This window comes from Cucurbita pepo, chromosome 20 (genome assembly GCF_057944985.1).
Source record: "Cucurbita pepo subsp. pepo isolate OVF chromosome 20, ASM5794498v1, whole genome shotgun sequence".
NCBI lineage: Eukaryota > Viridiplantae > Streptophyta > Magnoliopsida > Cucurbitales > Cucurbitaceae > Cucurbita > Cucurbita pepo.
This window is the reverse complement of record NC_141817.1, coordinates 9,442,972-9,460,992: the sequence shown is the minus strand read 5'-3', so window position 1 is coordinate 9,460,992 and position 18,021 is coordinate 9,442,972. Positions and strand designations below refer to the sequence as shown.

Genomic DNA, 18,021 nt, shown 5'->3' with positions numbered 1-18,021 from the left:
TCTTCATTCCTCATTCTCGTTCTCATTTTCAGCCAATTCTGACACCTCTTATTCCTAAGTAATAATAAATTTTTAGCGCCCAATAGTCCAGTTAGTGACCATGGGCGACAACCATGAAACGGAAAGTTGGCTATTTGTGAAACAAGTTGTCGAAGGACGATGGTTTTCAGTGTTCACCTCTTTTCCGATCATGATCGGTTGCGGTTCACCTTACTTGTTCGGAACATACTCCAAACTCTTAAAAACAAAATTTGACTACAATCAAACTCAACTTAATACCTTGGGATTTGCTAAAGATCTCGGCTCCAACCTTGGAGTTTTTGCCGGGCTTTTCGCCGAGGTGGCTCCTCCGTGGATGCTTTTCCTTGTGGGGATATCCTCCAATTTCTTCAGCTACTTTATGATTTGGCTCTCCGTTTCTAGCTACGTCCCAAAACCCCATTTATGGCTAATGTTTGTTTACATCTATATTACTTCTAATTCACAGAACTTCCCCAATACCGCCGTTATGGTCACTAGCGTTGGAAATTTTCCTGATCAACGCGGTATCATTTTGGGCCTTCTCAAGGGTTTCGTTGGCCTCGGTGGTGCCATCCTAACTCAGATTAATTTAGCAATCCACGGCAACCAAAATTCTATCGATCTTCTCCTCCTTCTTTCATGGCTACCCTCCATTGTATGTTTCTTGTGTTTTCTTCCAATTCGGACAATCAAAGCTCGAAAGCATCCACAGGAGCTCAAAGTGTTCTACCACTTGCTTTACGTGTCCATAGCGATAGCGGTGTTCCTCTTTTTTCTCACCATAACCCAGAGAAACATTGCTTTCTCTCAGGCTGGTTATGCCGGTGGCGTCGCGGTCATCGTCGTCTTAATCTGTCTGCCCCTTCTGATAGCTATTAAAGAAGAACTTTTTCTCTTCAAACTCGGTAAACAAACCATGAATCCTTCTATTGTTGTTTCGATTCCCCGTGAACAACTTAAGGAAATTTCAAAAATTTCTTTGCCGAGTGTCTCAAATGTATGTAAGGAGCCGCAAAGAGGAGAAGATTTCAGCATCTTGCAAGCTCTTCTAAGCAAAGATATGGCTCTTATTTTCATAGCAACGGTTTCTGCATGTGGGTCGTCCGTTGCAGCCATTGACAATCTTGGGCAGATCGCCGAGTCACTTAAATAAACAAATCATTCCATAAGTATTTTGGTTTCATGGATTTCCATATTCAATTTCTTTGGTCGAGTCTTCTCCGGTTTCATCTCTGAAACCCTTATGACCAAATACAAATTACCCCGCCCTTTCCTGTTCGGTCTTACCCAAGTTTTCACCTGCATCGGCTTGCTCTCCATCGCATTCCCTTATATAAATTCAGTCTATGTAGCTTCGTTGATCATTGGGTTTGGCCTTGGAGCCCAAACTCCATTGATATTCGCCATAATCTCTGATCTCTTCGGCCTCAAACATTACTCGACACTGCTCAACTGTGGGCAACTGGCTGTCCCACTTGGATCTTATATAATGAATGTGGAAGTAATAGGGAGGTTTTACGATGCAGAAGCCACTAAAATTGGAAATGTGAAGAACGGGAAGGGCCTTACTTGCACTGGAACTCATTGCTTTAATGAATCGTTCATGATTTTGGCTGCAGTGACCTTGTTTGGAGCGATGGCTTCATTGGTGCTAGCTTATAGAACTCGAGACTTCTACAAAGGAGATGTATATAAGAAATACAGAGATGACATGGAGGTTAAGCATTTGAACGTGGAATTATATTCTTCCGATGATAAGAACAATGAACACAAAATGAAAACTCATGATCAAAGTAAATAAGAGAAACTACTCAACAAAAGCATACCTACTTCAGGACATTCTACTTTAGTTTTAGCCTTTTGATTTTGTGTGGTTGGTGTTTCATTCTTTTATAAGGATTTCTTTAATACGTGACCATTTATAAATTTATTATCAAGAAAGTTGCATGACTAGTAAAACAAATTGTGGACATGGGAGAAGGGAGTTTGAAATTTAATGATTTTGGAACATTAGTGGTTGATATATTTAATATCAACTATCTTTTTATTTCTTACCATTGACATACTTTACATTTGATATGCCATATATATGCCATATACAAAATCGAGAGGGTCACTCTTGACTTAGAATGAAAATCGACTCGATAATTTCTATAATTTAAAAATAATAGTTAATCAAATAGATTTTTATATAATTCAACAAAAATTTACAAAAAGTAGGTTGTAGAAATCATTAACAAACATATCAAAAACAAAGTATACATTCAAAACATAAAATATCTAAATCATGACTTACATCTATGTTCTACCGTGACTCGTTTTTTGAAACTTCAAATAAAAAATTGCAAGAGGACTGACAAATAGATATCGAATGTACCATTTGAGATTTAATTAAACAAAATACAAATCAAGTACCAAAAAGATTGACGCCCTAGGAAAAGCCTCCTTCATGGCCACATAACTCCCACAAATTTTCCACCTAGACTAATAAATCAACTATCACCTAAAAAACGAAAAAGGTAATATCTTGTGGGTATAAATAAACTCAATAAGTAATCTACTTATAAGTTCTTAATTGCATCCATGACTTAGTTAGCTATCATTGGCTTTCGTCTAAAATCTAGGAAGTTCAGACCTAAGTTGTACAACTAGCTAAGCTTTTGGGAGTTCCTGAAGTACCTAAGGTAGTTTCCATGCATGCCGTAAACCAAAATGTGGTTTAGAGGAAGTTCACGTAACCTGGTGTCGCAGGATCTCCTGAAGGGCCTAATTGAGCTTTAGAGTGAACAACTTACTTAACTAGCTTACATTTCTTAGTAAGTAAATTATGGGTATCCTAAATTGAAGAGGAGCAACCTCATCAAACATAATAACATGAAGGATGCTATGACATCATGAATCTTGAACATCATTTATGAAAAGGATAGTTGGTAACCCTCCACAAACCATAACGTCACACTAAAATGGAGGAAAGACCTCGTGTGGAGACAAACTATTGAGTCTACCTGTGTTGCCCATTCTCTTGCTTGAGATGGGTTTATGGAAAAAAAAATCCTATTTAGAGACTCTTAACCATTTCCATACATGATAAAAGCATTAACACTAAACAACCTCAATGCACTACCTCTATGACCAAACTGAGTCAAACTCAATAGTACTCATCATGAAGCTACCACTAAACAGGGTATTTTTAGGTCTATTTGTGTCCCTGAGTATTAATAATTTCCTAGAGGGAATATGAAGTGGTCTTGGCTCTAGTGATATCATTCACCACTGCTAATAGGCAAGATAAGCTTTCCAAGTTCTCCTACATGCTATAATTGTAAACTAGGTACTTGTATTAAGGACTTTCTGGACTAATTCATGGGGTTAATTATAATCTAGGTGCACTAAAGTTCAGTTCTTTAAGCATAACTCACGATCCATTGGCCTTTGATTCACTGAAAATGTCCTAACATGATAATTGTGACATAACTCTAGTTCTAGTGCTCTAATCTTATCATAATTTTCTTATTCAAGTTTGTGCAAGGATTTAAATTTTGAAATCCTATTATTAGCTTTTTAACTAAAATCAAAGTTTCTAGCATAGCAAAAATCTTCTTATATAGCTTAAAACATTTAGTTCTCATCATGGAAGAATGTAGTCTTTTGACACGGATTCTTCTAACATGCAAATGAATATGCTGAGTGTAGCATTCTAATTATGCACTCTAGCTATTTAAAATAATCATGCTCATAAGCTATCATATCCCAACCATTCCTAATAATAACAACTTATGGGTCATTTTGTCCTTGGGCCCATTATGGGTCTTGATTGGTCTTAACACAATACCTGCAAAAGAAAGAAAAGTTGGAAAGTTGAGAGAAGTAGAAGAGAAGAAAGAAAGAGTGGCTAGAGTACTCACCGGACCACCGTCGGAATTCGCCCTCAACCTTGATGTAGTTTCATGGACCTCTTTCTTGAAGTTATAGTGAGGTTCAAGAGGTCGGAGTCCCATTTGTTCCGTCAACAAACCGAGAAGGTCCGTGAGGTGAGTTATTGGTATTCTTCAGATCCAATACCACCATTTGCGACTCGTGAATATGTTTATATAGGAGGATTTCTCTACAAGATCAGTGAAGAAACTTGCCCGGGAAATGTGACTGATATCGATATTTCGAGGTCTCTTTCCAAGAACTATAAGGAGGCGAACGACCTATTTTTAACTCTCTTATTTTGGTCTATGTTGAAGTAAAGTTTAAGAAAAAAAATATCCAGACCCAGTTTAAATCACGGTCTATAACTTTACCGACGAAACTATATCAGATTTGGATTCTGGATCAAAAGATATGAAAAAAGAGAAAATGGGAAAAAATCTAACCAAAAATTTGATTAGAGAGGGAGGGGGGGAGGGAGGCGATAGGAGAAACGTGTCGAGACCAGAGAGGGACACGAGTCAAGTTTTGGGTGGAGCCACGATTCGTATGCCACGTGGAGCAATGCAGCTTTGTCCTTTCTAAGACGATCTGACCCAACCCACTAACTCGAGTAACGATCCACAACCCAGCGAAGCAGTCGACCCGCTGTCCAACCTTAACTGCCATCCAAAACCTAGTCCGTGACTCGCGTGTGAGACCTGCGATTGGAATCCTCCTGGGCACTCGGGGCGCGCGGAAGGTGCGTGTAAGCTCCTTTTAGGCCCGTTCGATTTCTATTTGTCCGATTTTTATCCCCATTCTAATCCTAACCATGTTTTTATGTGAATTAGGACCTTATTGGAGAAAATCAGTATTTTTAGAAATGCTATTTGTGTAGAAACGCTAAATGAAGGGCATGCGTCAATCATGTAAGTCACCGGATTTTTAGGAAGCAATACTCGTAGGGATTGCTTGGAATGCATGCATGCTAGTGAATTTACCTTAGGTGGCAGCTTTCCATGACTGAATTTTAGTAATGTGATTATTACGAGTTTGGATGTAATATGTGAAGCATTATGAGAATCGTCTGAGTGTTGCACTTATGCTTTAAACTTCCGTTATATATGTATGTGTTTAATTCATGGTTAAAGGAAGATGAGAATTTGTGAACTTTGTGCTCCGGAAGCTTGATGGATGTTATCGCTCCGTTGAGCATGTATTTTTTTATTTTACATGAATTATGTATGATGATGCTAGAAAATAGTTGCACGCACACTTAGTTTTCATTATCCAGTATTATGTTAAGTCTAGAGATTTGTGGTTAGAATGACAAGTCATAGAAGCCTAATAAACCACCACGACATACAAACCACCTTAGGAGTACCCTTAGGCTGCAAGTGTATGAACGGTCTCTTAGCTTCATGAGGGACCAGGGATTCCCGATTAGAATCCACTGCTCCTAGCCGTTTTGCATGGGAAACGCGAGCCCATGTCGTACAGACCATTTAGTTGGATGAGATAAGGGAAGGGTAGCCCCTCCCCGATGAGGTGGACTATTATGGACCTAGGGGGTTGCAGCTCACTTCCTAGGTAAGATACCAAGTAGTCCCATAAGCCATTCTTGAGGTAGCTCCTCGTAGGTCACGAGTCATTCACAGCTTGGCGGCATAAGGGAACTCTTAGAGTTTAAATTAAAGGATAGAGAACCATGACACAATATCTAACACTAAAAAACATGAATAAATCTGAAATTATTATTACTCAAGAAAGACAATACAGAGAAAACTGAAATATGAAGTGTTGTACTGTAGGTGTATTTTACTAATGGTAAGACTTCTATTTAAACTGAAATAACTTCTATAAAGACTGAACCGATTTGCACCAAACTACTTAACGTGCAACTAATTTATTTGCAGAAATAAAGCTAACAGACTCCTAATAGAAATGAATAACTTGACTAATTCAAACTAGCAATAAGTTACACTAAATTCTGCAGCCTTCGTTAATGCAAGCTTATTTCTCAATAACTCCGAGAGTCTTACGAAAAACCTCAAACTTCACTTTGACAAGTGGCTTAGTAAATATGTCTGCAACTTGCTTATTAGTATGTATTTTTCAATTCAACATCCTGCAATAACACTTTCTCTCGAACATAATAATAATGAGTTTCAATATGTTTCGAACGAGAATGAAACACCGGATTTCCAGCAAGTTTTATTGCACTTTGATTATCACAATTAATTTGAGTGGGATGATTGAGAGTAGTCACCATTTCTCGAATAAGCCTCCTGAGCCACAAACATTCTTGAGTAGCCATTGTAGCAGCTACATATTTTGCTTCACAACTGGACAAAGCAATAGTGCTTTGCTTTTTACTGCACCATGAAATTGCAGCTGAGCCTACTGTAAAACAAAAACTTGTTGTGGAGCATCTGTCGTTCACGTCACTAGCCCAATCAGCATCCACAAAACTACTTAAGAAAAATGACTTTGATTTCTCATACATGAATCCATAATTTAGAATGTCATTGATGTAACAAAGAATCCTTTTTGCTGCAATTAAATGAGTCTCATGTGGCTTATCCATAAATTGAGACATAACTCCTACTGAAAAGAAATGTCTGGCTTGTGATAGTTAAATAGAATAAACTACCAACAAGGTGCAGAAAGAATGTACCATCTTCTAATGACTTCCCTTAATTTCTAGCTAATTTGAGATTTGGTTATATAGGAGTAATTTTATCTCTTGAATTCTCTATACGAAACCGCTGCAATAAACATGCTATATATTCTTTTTTAGAGAGAAAATAACCATCACACTTCTTAGTTTCCAAACCCAGAAAACAATCAGCTTCACCTAATCTTGTCATTCCAAAACGAACAGACAAGACATCTTTGAGACTACTGATTTCAAAAATATCATCACGAGTAATAATCACGTCATCAACCTAAAGTAAGGGCAGGGTGCATACAGTTGTTTTTTTCTTAACATATAAGCTCGAATTAGCACATGAAGACTTAAAACAACAAAAATTAAGATATTGAGCAATCTTACCAAACCAAGCACGAGGAGCTTGCTCGAGTCCGTACAATGTCTTCTTAAGTCTGCACACATAATCAGGATATTCCTTAGAGGTAAATCCTTGCGGCTGCTCCATAAAAATATCACGATCCAACTCTCCGTAAAAGAAAGCATTTTCCACATCAAGCTGCCAAAACTTTCAGCCTTTACTAGCAGCTAAAGAGATGATTGTCCGTAATGATGTCATCCTTGCAACCGAACTAAAAGCCTCATCATAGTCTCGACCATATTGCTGAGAGAACCCACGAGAAACAAGACGAGCTTTGTGTCTATCAATTCTATCATCAGCTTTTTTCTTCAACTTGTAAACCCTCTTACAAGTAATTGAATCGGCATCATGAGACTTGGGTACAAGCTCACAGGTGTCATTTTTTTCAAGTGCTGAAATTTGTTCCATCATTGCATTTTCCCATTCTGAAATCCCTTTAGCTTCACTATACAACTTCGGCTCATTTTCCCTTGTATCTCCCATAAAAAAACAAGATAGAACAGAAAATTGTCAACTACAAAATCGGACAAATGATCTCGTAACTTTTTCTGTCTTTGAGGATTTTTTCTTGTGTCAACCTCAATATTTGTAGTGGCTTCTGTATTCTCCTCAGCTTGAATGTCTGTCGCAATTGAAAATTTTCTTTCTCCCTAACGTAGAATCATTAGGAAAGCGTGCAATAGTAGTTATAATTTTGCTGCCATCTGCATCGTCTTTGTAACATGAAATTTCATCAAACACCACATCACGAGATACAATAACCTTCTTTGTTTCCAAATCCATACCCCACCAACGCTTTTTATGAGTATCATAGCCAACAAAAATGCTTTTCTTGTCTTTTGGGTAAAGTTTAGTTCGATTATGTTTCAGTACATGAACATAACAAATAGACCCAAAATTACGAAAATAACTCACTTTGGATTTACGATGATAAATTAGGTCGAATGGTGATGATTCTGTCCCTGACCATGGAGGCACCCATTTACAACATGACAAGCTATTTGAAAAAACGATGCCCATAACTCTCTTGGAAGACTCCTCGCATGCAGCCAAGACAAGCAAACTGATGTAAGATGAGCTAACTTGTGCTCAGCCACCCCATTTTGTTGCGGGGGTTCTGGACAAGTTAGTTGACCCTGAATCCCATGCTCATTGGAGTATTCCATAAAATCATTTGAAAGAAATTTCCCTCCATTATCAGTGCGCAAGCACTAGATTTTCAATTCAAATTCTTTTTCTACAGCATACTTAAACTTGTTAGTGAAAGAATGAGTGATTGAATGGTTGATAAGAAGATTATATTATGAAGAGTAAGAATGCTCTATATATATACAAATAATACAAAAAGATATTTAGAAAATCTATCTAAAAATATGCAGAAAATCTGGTAACAAACGAGTAAACGAATAAAAAACTAAATCAAATCAAAATTAAATCAAATCAAAATTAAATCAAATCAAAGCTATATCTAACTCTTAACTATAAGGAGATTTAATCAAATACAACAATCTAAACAAATACATGATCTTTTAACACTCCTCCTTGTTTAGATGTTGTGAACTCGAAGCTTTTTCCTAAAGATCCATCTTACTCAAATTATCTATCTGTTCAGAGGTCAATTAACCAATTCCCAGGTTTTGTCTTTCTCGATCATCGAAAGCTCCTCCTTTGACACGTGCATCTCATCAACCAAAGCATCTTGTCGTTCATCTTTAGACTCTTCTTGTCGTTCATCTTCAGACTCTTCTTGTCATTCATCTTCAGACTCTTCTAGTCGTTCATCTTCAGACTCTTCTAACATGCTACCAAAGATTAAATTGTTTGGTACATTAGAAATCTGATTCACCTTCGTCAATTCTTACCAATTCCATTGCGCATTTCCAATAAAATGAATATCTCGGCTCACAATAACACGACTAGTGTGTGGTTGAAAAACTCTGTAAGTTTTGAATATAGTGCTATACCAAACAAAGATGCCAGCTTCTGCCTTTTTGTCAAGCTTGTCATGCTTATCATGCTTGACCTGTGGAATGTAAGTGAAGCAAAGACCCCCATAGGAACTTTAAAGAAGGTTTGTAACCATATCAAGCTTCAAATGGTGTCAGGTTCTTCACAGATTTTGTTGATATTCGATTTTGCAAGTACACAGCAGTGTTTGCTGCTTCTCCCCAAAAACGTTTTGGAAGATTCTTCTCATGAAGCATGCATCTCGTCATCTCCATTATGAATCTATTCCTCCTTTCACTAACGCCATTCTGTTGAGGAGTGCATGGTGCTGTCAATTGATGTTCAATTCCAGCCTCTTCACAAAACCTGTTAAAAGTTTCAAAAGTGTACTACTTGCCATTATCTGATCTTACAGTCTGAATCAAGCATGCAATTTCATTCTCAACTCTGGCTTTGAATTTCCAAAATACACCCGCAACTTCTGACTTTTGCTTCATAAAGAAGATCCAACACATTCTTGTTAGATCAGCAATAAAAATAATGTAATAAAGATTACCATTTAATGATGGTGTTCGCTGAGGACCACAAAGATCAGTACGAACCAGCTGCAGTTTTTTCGAGGCTCTCTATGCCTGTTTAGGAAAGGGTTGCCTATGTTGCTTCCAAAAATTACTAGCACCGCAAAGAGGCATGTCATCAACAATGTCAGCGAGTCCTGCCAGTTTCTTTGACTGCTTATGAAGCAAACCTCGATGATGAAAGTGCCCAAGTCTTTTGTGCCAAATCTCAGTGGCACTAACTCTAGATATAAAGGCCGTCGGATTTAGAGAAAAGATTTTTCCTTTCATTTTCACATTGAACAAGTCTTTGCCACTAGCATCTCTGATCAAGGACTGCTTATTCTCAAACAACACTTTAGAGCCTTTATCAAGTAGCTGACCAAAGCTTAAGAGATTTTGATCAATTTTAGGCACAAATAAACCATCTCGAATAAATTTTGTACCTTCATAGCTTGTTATAGCTACTATGCCTTTTCCCTTGACTTCCAAGTGTTCACCACTACCAATCCTCACTCTCTTGACTTCAGTGTCTCTTAATTCCTCAATAAACTGCTTGTCATATGTCATGTGATTTGTGCACCCACTGTCATTCAACCATCTCTCGCTTGATTCTTTGCCTGTGGAAGAAGTGACCATAAACAATTGATCTTCTTCTTCTTCTTCTTCTTGATCAACTACATGTGCATCTACTTCTTTCACCTGATCTTTGGCTTTGCAGATCACAACTTCATGTCCAAGTTGATTGCATTTGGAGTAGAAGGTGTTAGGTCTTCTCCAACACTTGTATGGTGGATGACCTTTCTTCTCACAATGGCAGCAAGGTGGATAGGATTTTTCGAAACCTCCTCTTTTTGTCTTCTGATAATTGGCAGATGGATCTCCATTCGTTGATTGATTTTTGAAAATTTTCTTGTTTTTATACCTGCTGTTGTTTTGATGCTTGACATGTAGCACACCTTCAATCACCCCTTCTTGCCGCCTCATAGACCTCCTTTGCTCTTGTGCTTGTAAAGCATTCAAGAGCTCTGTAAGAGAAATCTTTGACAAGTCTTTGGTGTTCTCCAGAGTAGTAATGGTGGCTTCAAACTTCTCTGGAACAGTGACTAGCAGCTTTTCAACGATCCTGGAATCATTTAACACAAAACCAAGCAATCTCACCTTGTTGGCAATGCTGAGAAGTTTGTCAGAGTACTCTTTCACTGAATCCGACTCCTTCATCTTCTGCAACTCGAAATCCCTTATCAAATTCAGGACTTTCATTCCACGAATCCTCTCATCTCCTTCATATTCAGCCTTGAGATAATCTCAGATTTTCTTTGCTGTTTTGAGGGACATTATTTGCATGAAGATCCTTTGAGTACCTTATTCTGGGGACACTATGGATGCGGTCCACTTTTGTATATGATATAAACAATGTGATCACTAAATTGTACATGTGAAGACATGTGAGTGAGGGCATCCTATGCAATGAGTATTGCATAAGATCGGACCATGAAGAAAATCACTCTCACTTTATAATGTTGTTTACTGTTGAGACTGATTTTCATTTCATTCGATGACCTAGGTAACTCGATCTTAATCCTGAGCTAACCATGAACTCCTGTTTATTTGGAATTATCCTTAGATTTGCATGGGTGAGAGTGGCTCAAGTTTGCCGACTCAATAGACCTCCCATTTCAGGGGTAAGACTGGGTGAATAGCTGGGGACGTGGGGTGCAAGATGGAATTCGCTCCTACCCACTTTTAGGGATAGAAGAGAGGTAGTTCCCTTAAGTACTGACTCCAGATCTTGAACAAGGGGCCCCACCCACTCATTGGCCTGAGAGGGATTCGGTTTACTGGTTGAACCACAAACCAATTGTTCATAAGAGGATCGGTGGGACATAAGAAACAAGAAGCAACTTCAGGGGTAAAACGGCTAATTGACCCAGCTTTAGCTACGAACAACCTGTGAAGGATCGACTTACTAATCATGGTTATATCAAATGGACAGAAATATATCTATAGTGAGGGGAGTACAACTACTAGGCTATAGTGGAGTGTCCTAGTAGTTAACGAGTGTTGTTGATTAACAAGGTTAATGAGTTTAACGGGTTAATCTTGGATCGTTGGAGCCCATGATCTATAGGTCCATTAGGTCCCTCTGCTAGCTCATATCGAACTAAACAATAGAATAGTGTGACGAGTGAGTTCGAAGTGTTCGAATTCAAATTAGAGAATATGCGCTACATTGTACGATATATTTAACCGCATTTTTGTTTTATTTACGAATTAAACAAAAAGAGAGAATTTGAGATATTTAAATAAGTTTTAAAGATTTTAATCAAATATGTATCGGAATTGATTGAGATTGGCTTTTGAGTTAATATTAAATATTAATTAAATAGTTTAATTACTCATTTAATATTACTTTAATTTGAAATTAATTATTCAAATTAATTGTTGAATTAAAATGAAGAAAGTCAAAATGTTGGCTTCATTTAATGTAAAAATTCATGTCAGTGGAATTTTGAGGTGTCAAAATTTTGTTTAACCAAACTTGCATGCTTGCCAAATAAACCCCACAAGTTTGAGTGAAATTTTGAGTATCAAAATTTGGTGATCTCAAATTTGCATGAACATGCAAACATGACTCTATAAATAGAGTGATCATGGTACATGAAAGTTCTTCTCGGTGAAAAACCTTGAGAAAAACCTCTCACAAACACTCTCTTCATATATACAAAATCCCTCCCAAGTCTAGTCACTCACCGGATTCCACAATCCCGTTCTAAGGGCGGAGGATAGTGGAGAAGACACTAGTGGTGGTTCGAAACCGGTTCGTGAGGAAAAAGGAATTTGAACTACAAAAGGTTAGTATTCAAACTCATTAAGTTTCAATACTTGTGAACATGCTAGTTATTTACTATAATTGATGTTCTAAAAGTGCCTAAGATTCAAGTTGCTTCCGCATGTGTTATATTAACACCATCACAAACTTCTATTCCAGTGACTAGCAGCTTTTCAACGATCCTGGAATCATTTAACACAGAACCAAGCAATCTCACCTTGTTGGCAGTGTTGAGAAGTCTGTTAGAGTACTCTTTCACCGACTCCGATTCCGACTCCTTCATCTTCCGCAACTCGAAATTCCTAATCAAATTCAGGACTTTTATTCCACAAATCCTCTCATCTCCTTCATATTCGGCCTTGATATAATCCCAGATTTCCTTTGCTGTTTTGAGGGACATTATTTGTATGAAGATCATTTGAGATACAGCGGCAAATAGGCAAGCTTTTGCCTTTGATTTTCTCGTCTTCTTTTCCTTCTGTACTTTGATTTGTGCTACAGTAGGATTTGCTGGAAGCGGAGGGACCTCGTAATCCTCTTCTATTACTTCCCAAATATCCAAAGCCTCTAGATAACTCTCCATACGAACTGCCCACATTTGATTATTGTCTCCATCGAAGACTGGTGGTGCAACAGCTGAAAAACTGGATTCTCCTTCCATTTTGATCTCACCGATCACTTAAGAAAATAGCTCTGATACCAACTGTTAATGAAATAATGAGTGATTGAATGGTTGATAAGAAGATTATATTATGAAGTGCAAGAATGCTCTCTCTGTATATATAAACAATACAAAAAGATATTTAAAGAATCTACCTAAAAATCGGTAGAAAATCGGTTAACAAACCCGTAAAGAAATAAAAAACTAAATCAAATCAAAACTAAATCAAATTAAAATTAAATCAAATCAAAACTAAATCTAACTCTTAACTATAAAGGAGATTTAATCAGATACAACAATCTAAACAAATACGTCATCTGTAACAAAACTGAATAAACTTTGAAAAAAACTTCACTTTTGTGTTCTAAGAAGTATGCCCAACTGAAACGAGAGAAATCATCCACAAACACCATCACGTACTGAAGGCCGGTATAGCTTGTTGTTCGCGTTGGACCCAAAAGATCAGAATTGATGAATTTCAATACTGTTGAAGCTCTACTCCATGAGCTTGGGAAAGGAAGACGATGAGACTTGCCATATTGACAGCCTGGACAAATCTCATCATGCTGAATATCTTTTTAAATAGGAACGATGTTGTTTTGTGGATATTTTCTGCAACAACTGAAAAACTCACCTAACCCAAACGAACATGCCAAAACGTTGAGCTTGCATTATGACCAATTTTCTTGATATATTCATCCCTAGCCGATAAAACATACAAGGATTCTTTTCTTTTTTCCAAAGAGCAGGATATCAACAGCAACATGTTTCACATAAGAAAGAATTTGAATATCTTTAGGACCAAAAAGAATATACTCTCCTGAATCTATTATTTGTGATACAGAAAGGAAGATTTTTCTTCAAACCAGGAACATGATAATTCAATGTTGTCTAGAGTATCTACGGGAATTTGTGTGTCATCACATTCAATTAAATTAATTAGAATGATAAATTAATTAGAAATTAAATGTGGGTTAAGAAAAATTAATGCTTAGTTTTGATGAAATGTTAATTAAAGTAGAAGGGATTAAACTTGTAACCTACAAATGAATGAATGTCTCATTTTGGTGAGAGCATGTAGTTATGCTTTGGGTTATTTTAGGGTAACAAAAAGACAATGGTTATGTTGAGATGAGGAAGTTTGAGTTTGGCTTCTTGTCCATTAAAATTTACCAAAGCGCACCAAACTATCGAACTGAATTGGTTTTAAAAGAGTGAGGCACTAAATTGCTTGGCACCAAGAAAAGATATGGGCAACAAGGGAGGATCAGAAGCTTGGGCTTTCATCAAACAAGTGGTAGCAGGACGATGGTTTAGTGTATTCGCGGGACTGATAATGATGATCGGCAACGGCACCACTTACGTGTTTCCAACATATTCGAAAGTCATAAAAACCCAATTTGATTACAGCCAAACCCAAATTAACACATTGGGATTCGCCAAAGATCTCGGGTCGAACATCGGAATTATCGCGGGGCTTCTGGCGGAGGTGACTCCGACGTGGGTTCTCTTCATAATTGGGGCATTTCAAAATTTCACCGGCTTCTTCTTGATTTGGCTCTCCATAACTGCCCGGATCGCCAAGCCAAAATTCTGGCAAATGTTCATTCTGGTTTGCTTCAGTACTAATTCTTCAAATTGGGCAAACACTGCCATTATGGTGACGAGCGTGAGAAACTTCCCCGACCGACGAGGGATCATTTTGGGTCTTCTTAAAGGGTACGTGGGTATTGGAGGTGCCATCATAAGCCAACTTTATTTAGCCATTTACGGCCACGATGATCCATCCAATCTGGTTCTTCTTTTCGCATGGCTCCCCTCTCTCCTAATCCTCATCCTTTTCCCCTCAATTCGACCCATCCGTATCCGTAAGCATCCCGATGAACTCAAAGTGTTTTACCAGTTACTTTACGTCTCAATTCTTCTGGCCATTTTCATCTTGTTTTTAACCATTGCACAAAAACAAGTGGTTTTCTCTCAAGCTGGGTACGTAGGTGGCGCATCCTTTGTGGTTTGCTTACTATGCGTACCCATTTTAATCGCATGTAGAGAAGAGTTGTTGCTCTACAAACTCAACAAGCAAACCGTTGGTCCTTTTGTCCCAGTCTCCATGCTTCACCAAAACCCTCCTACCCTCGCTACCTCTGCCAGTTCGGAAGTCCCCGAGGTTTCGCCCTCGTGTTGCCAAAACATATGGAACAAGCCTGAAAGAGGGGAGGATTTCACTATCTTGCAAGCCGTGTTCAGCAAAGATATGGCTCTTATTTGCTTAGCTACATTTTCTGGATGTGGGTCCTCTCTAGCCGCTATAGATAATCTAGGTCAAGTTGGGGAATCACTTGGCTACCCACAACGAGCCATAGGCATCCTTGTTTCGTGGGTTTCCATATTCAATTTCTTCGGCCGAGTTTTCTCTGGCTTCATCTCAGAAACCCTCATGACTAAATACAAGTTGCCTCGTCCTCTAACCTTTGCTTTTGCCTTTCTCATCACTTGCATTGGCCAGCTTTTCATCGCCTACCCTTTCCCAGGCTCCGTCTACTTAGCTGCCATAATTATTGGGTTTGGATTTGGAGCTCAAAATCCAATGCTATTTGCCGTAATATCTGAGATGTTTGGTCTTAAACGTTACTCGACGCTGTTCAATTGTGGGCAATTGGCAGCCCCACTTGGGTCTTACATACTGAACGTGGATGTTGTCGGGAAGCTGTACGATATGGAAGCTTTACGTGAACATAAGCAGATTGCGGGGAAGGGGTTAACTTGCACTGGAGCTCATTGCTTTGGTGGGTCTTTCACAATATTGGCTGCAGCGACATTGTTTGGAGCCGTGATTATGTTTGTGTTGGCTTACCGGACTCGAGAATTCTACAAAAGGGATGTGTATAAGAACTTTAACGAGGAGATATGGATTCCACAAACGGAAATGGAGTTCTATCACTTAGATAACAAGAAGAACATTGAGGATTAAATCCAAACCATTAATCTTTCAAACCTCCCATGGGCACTGAATTTGAGGACACCCATAGGGTCCTTTGAGAAAGATATTTTCTGAGAGGGAAGATTCAAATATTTGTATCACTAATTTTTTAAAATTTCATTTTAATATGATTATTCATTAAATTATTAACATAAAACTTTATTATAAGACTTTTTTGTTGACAGAACATGAAATATCGAAAAAAATGAGCAGAAATGACCATATTTTTCTTTTGAAATAGAGCTGCCACTACATGCATCACATGACTGTTAACTCACGACAACATATTAAGACATATAACATACATAACCTATGGGATAGTAGCTCGTAATTTCATTTTTAGCTTAAAATATAATTTAAATTGACCATTTATAACTCATATTAACCTAAAATGCCTCAATAAGGTTAAAAATAGCTCTAGAAGGGCCAAGGGCCAAAAGCGTAGGGAAGGAGTCCAAAAACCCTAATCCAACCCGAATAAGCACATTAGAAGTCGTGGAGCACTGAGTCATGTTGAAGCTAAGCCGAGCTAAAGACAGTGGCGCGTACAGGTCAAAACTGTGATCGAGTTCCGTTTGTGGGTCGATTTTTGGGATAGGAGTTCACGCGAGTTGTAGAATTGAGTCGGGGCAGGAGTGCACGCGATGTGCCATCGAGGAGGTTGAGCCCCGAAGGGGGGTGGACACGAGGCGGTGTGCCTGCAAGGATGTTCGGCCCCAATGGGGGATTGATAGGGGGGTCCCACATTCATTGGAGAAGGGAACGAGTGCTAGCGAGTACGCTTGGCCCTGAAGGGGAGTGGATTGTAAGATCCCACGTCGGTTGGGGAGGAGAACGAAACACCCTTTACAAGGGCGTGGAAACCTCTCCCTAGCAAACATGTTTTAAAAACCTTGATGGGAAGCCCAAAAAAGGAAAGTACAAAGAACAATATCTGCTCGTGGTAGACTTCAACAACCTCTCCTTTGGAGACCCATTTTAAAACCCCTTTTTAAAGGGATATTCTTTTAAGAAAATAGAGAAGGGAAATAACTTTTGGAAACCCAAGTTTAACCAAGTTTTTCATAATTAAATGGTATGAATTTAATTTTTATAGATTCTTTGAGAAAAACTTTTAACTTTGTTCATCAAAGTTGAAATGAGTTAAGTGGAAAACATATGAAAATTTGATGAGTTATGCTCAATAATAGAATTTAATATGTGCTAGTATCATATGTTAAAATAAATATGGGTCTTCCAATGAATCTCCTACTTTTTCGAGGCCATATGAGTACTTAGTAGTTGGCAGTCACAAGGGTCGCTCCCTCTTAGAACTTGACACGACGTTATGGATCTGTTCACCAATAATCTTTTGTGGATAAAAATTCGGTATTGATCAAATTTATTCCACGATGACCCTAGCAAATCATTCAGTATTAGAACTGAAACGATGTAGCGCCTCATAATTCTAAGATACACAGGATCACGACATAGGCGTAAATAAAGTGGTTAACTAATTTACCTTAAGGATCCTATACTCAACCCTAAGGATCAGATGTACCCTAAGCAACTTTGTGGTCAAATGTCACATCTATTGGATTGATATGGCAACTCCAGAGGGAGAATAGGGTTTTAAATAAAAAAGTATTTAAATATGCTTAATTTTCATAATTATCCAACTTTTTAGATCCATTATAACTCTATTCAAAACAATAAATAATTATGAAAGGCTTAGAATATGGAATAAATCACGATATTAATTTCACAGTTCAATAGGGAAGAGTAAGAAAATTTAACATTGTATCCCTTACACTGGTTCGATCAAACTCGACTTACTCCACTCACCAAGTACCTAGAGAATTTTGAAAAGAATCTTACTTCACTCCTTCCACAGATCAGAGTAAAATTGCTACAAACTCTTTTTACGAGTTTAAAAGCAAACTCAATACTTTATAAGACTTAAGATCAAACCGTTATAGTTGTTGAAATTTTAAATAGCTGAGGTCAAGAGTAGATTTACCATTTGAATACTCAAAACAATATACTCAAAATATAATATAACTCTCTCTAAAGAA

General features: G+C 37.9%; 4 protein-coding genes across 4 annotated transcripts; 3 read left to right on the top strand and 1 right to left on the bottom strand.

The window, feature by feature from the left end:
• Positions 1-100: 100 nt before the first annotated feature.
• On the top strand, positions 101-1,174 carry LOC147786522 (protein NUCLEAR FUSION DEFECTIVE 4-like). Its single transcript, XM_087120485.1, has one exon. The coding sequence runs from the start codon at positions 101-103 to the stop codon at positions 1,172-1,174; it is 1,074 nt and encodes a 357-aa protein (XP_086976611.1).
• A 90-nt stretch (positions 1,175-1,264) lies between these two features.
• Positions 1,265-1,822, top strand: LOC147786521 (uncharacterized). The gene has a single exon (XM_087120484.1). The coding sequence runs from the start codon at positions 1,265-1,267 to the stop codon at positions 1,820-1,822; it is 558 nt and encodes a 185-aa protein (XP_086976610.1).
• A 5,317-nt stretch (positions 1,823-7,139) lies between these two features.
• LOC147786520 (uncharacterized) lies at positions 7,140-12,726 on the bottom strand. Its single transcript, XM_087120483.1, has 3 exons — positions 12,475-12,726; positions 9,610-10,717; positions 7,140-7,465 (listed from the first exon to the last, which is right to left on the bottom strand). Exons 1-3 carry the CDS (start codon positions 12,724-12,726, stop codon positions 7,140-7,142), a joined length of 1,686 nt encoding a protein of 561 aa, XP_086976609.1.
• Positions 12,727-14,236: 1,510 nt separating this feature from the next.
• LOC111782790 (protein NUCLEAR FUSION DEFECTIVE 4-like) lies at positions 14,237-15,958 on the top strand. Its single transcript, XM_087120482.1, has one exon. It carries the CDS (start codon positions 14,237-14,239, stop codon positions 15,956-15,958), a length of 1,722 nt encoding a protein of 573 aa, XP_086976608.1.
• Positions 15,959-18,021: the final 2,063 nt, after the last annotated feature.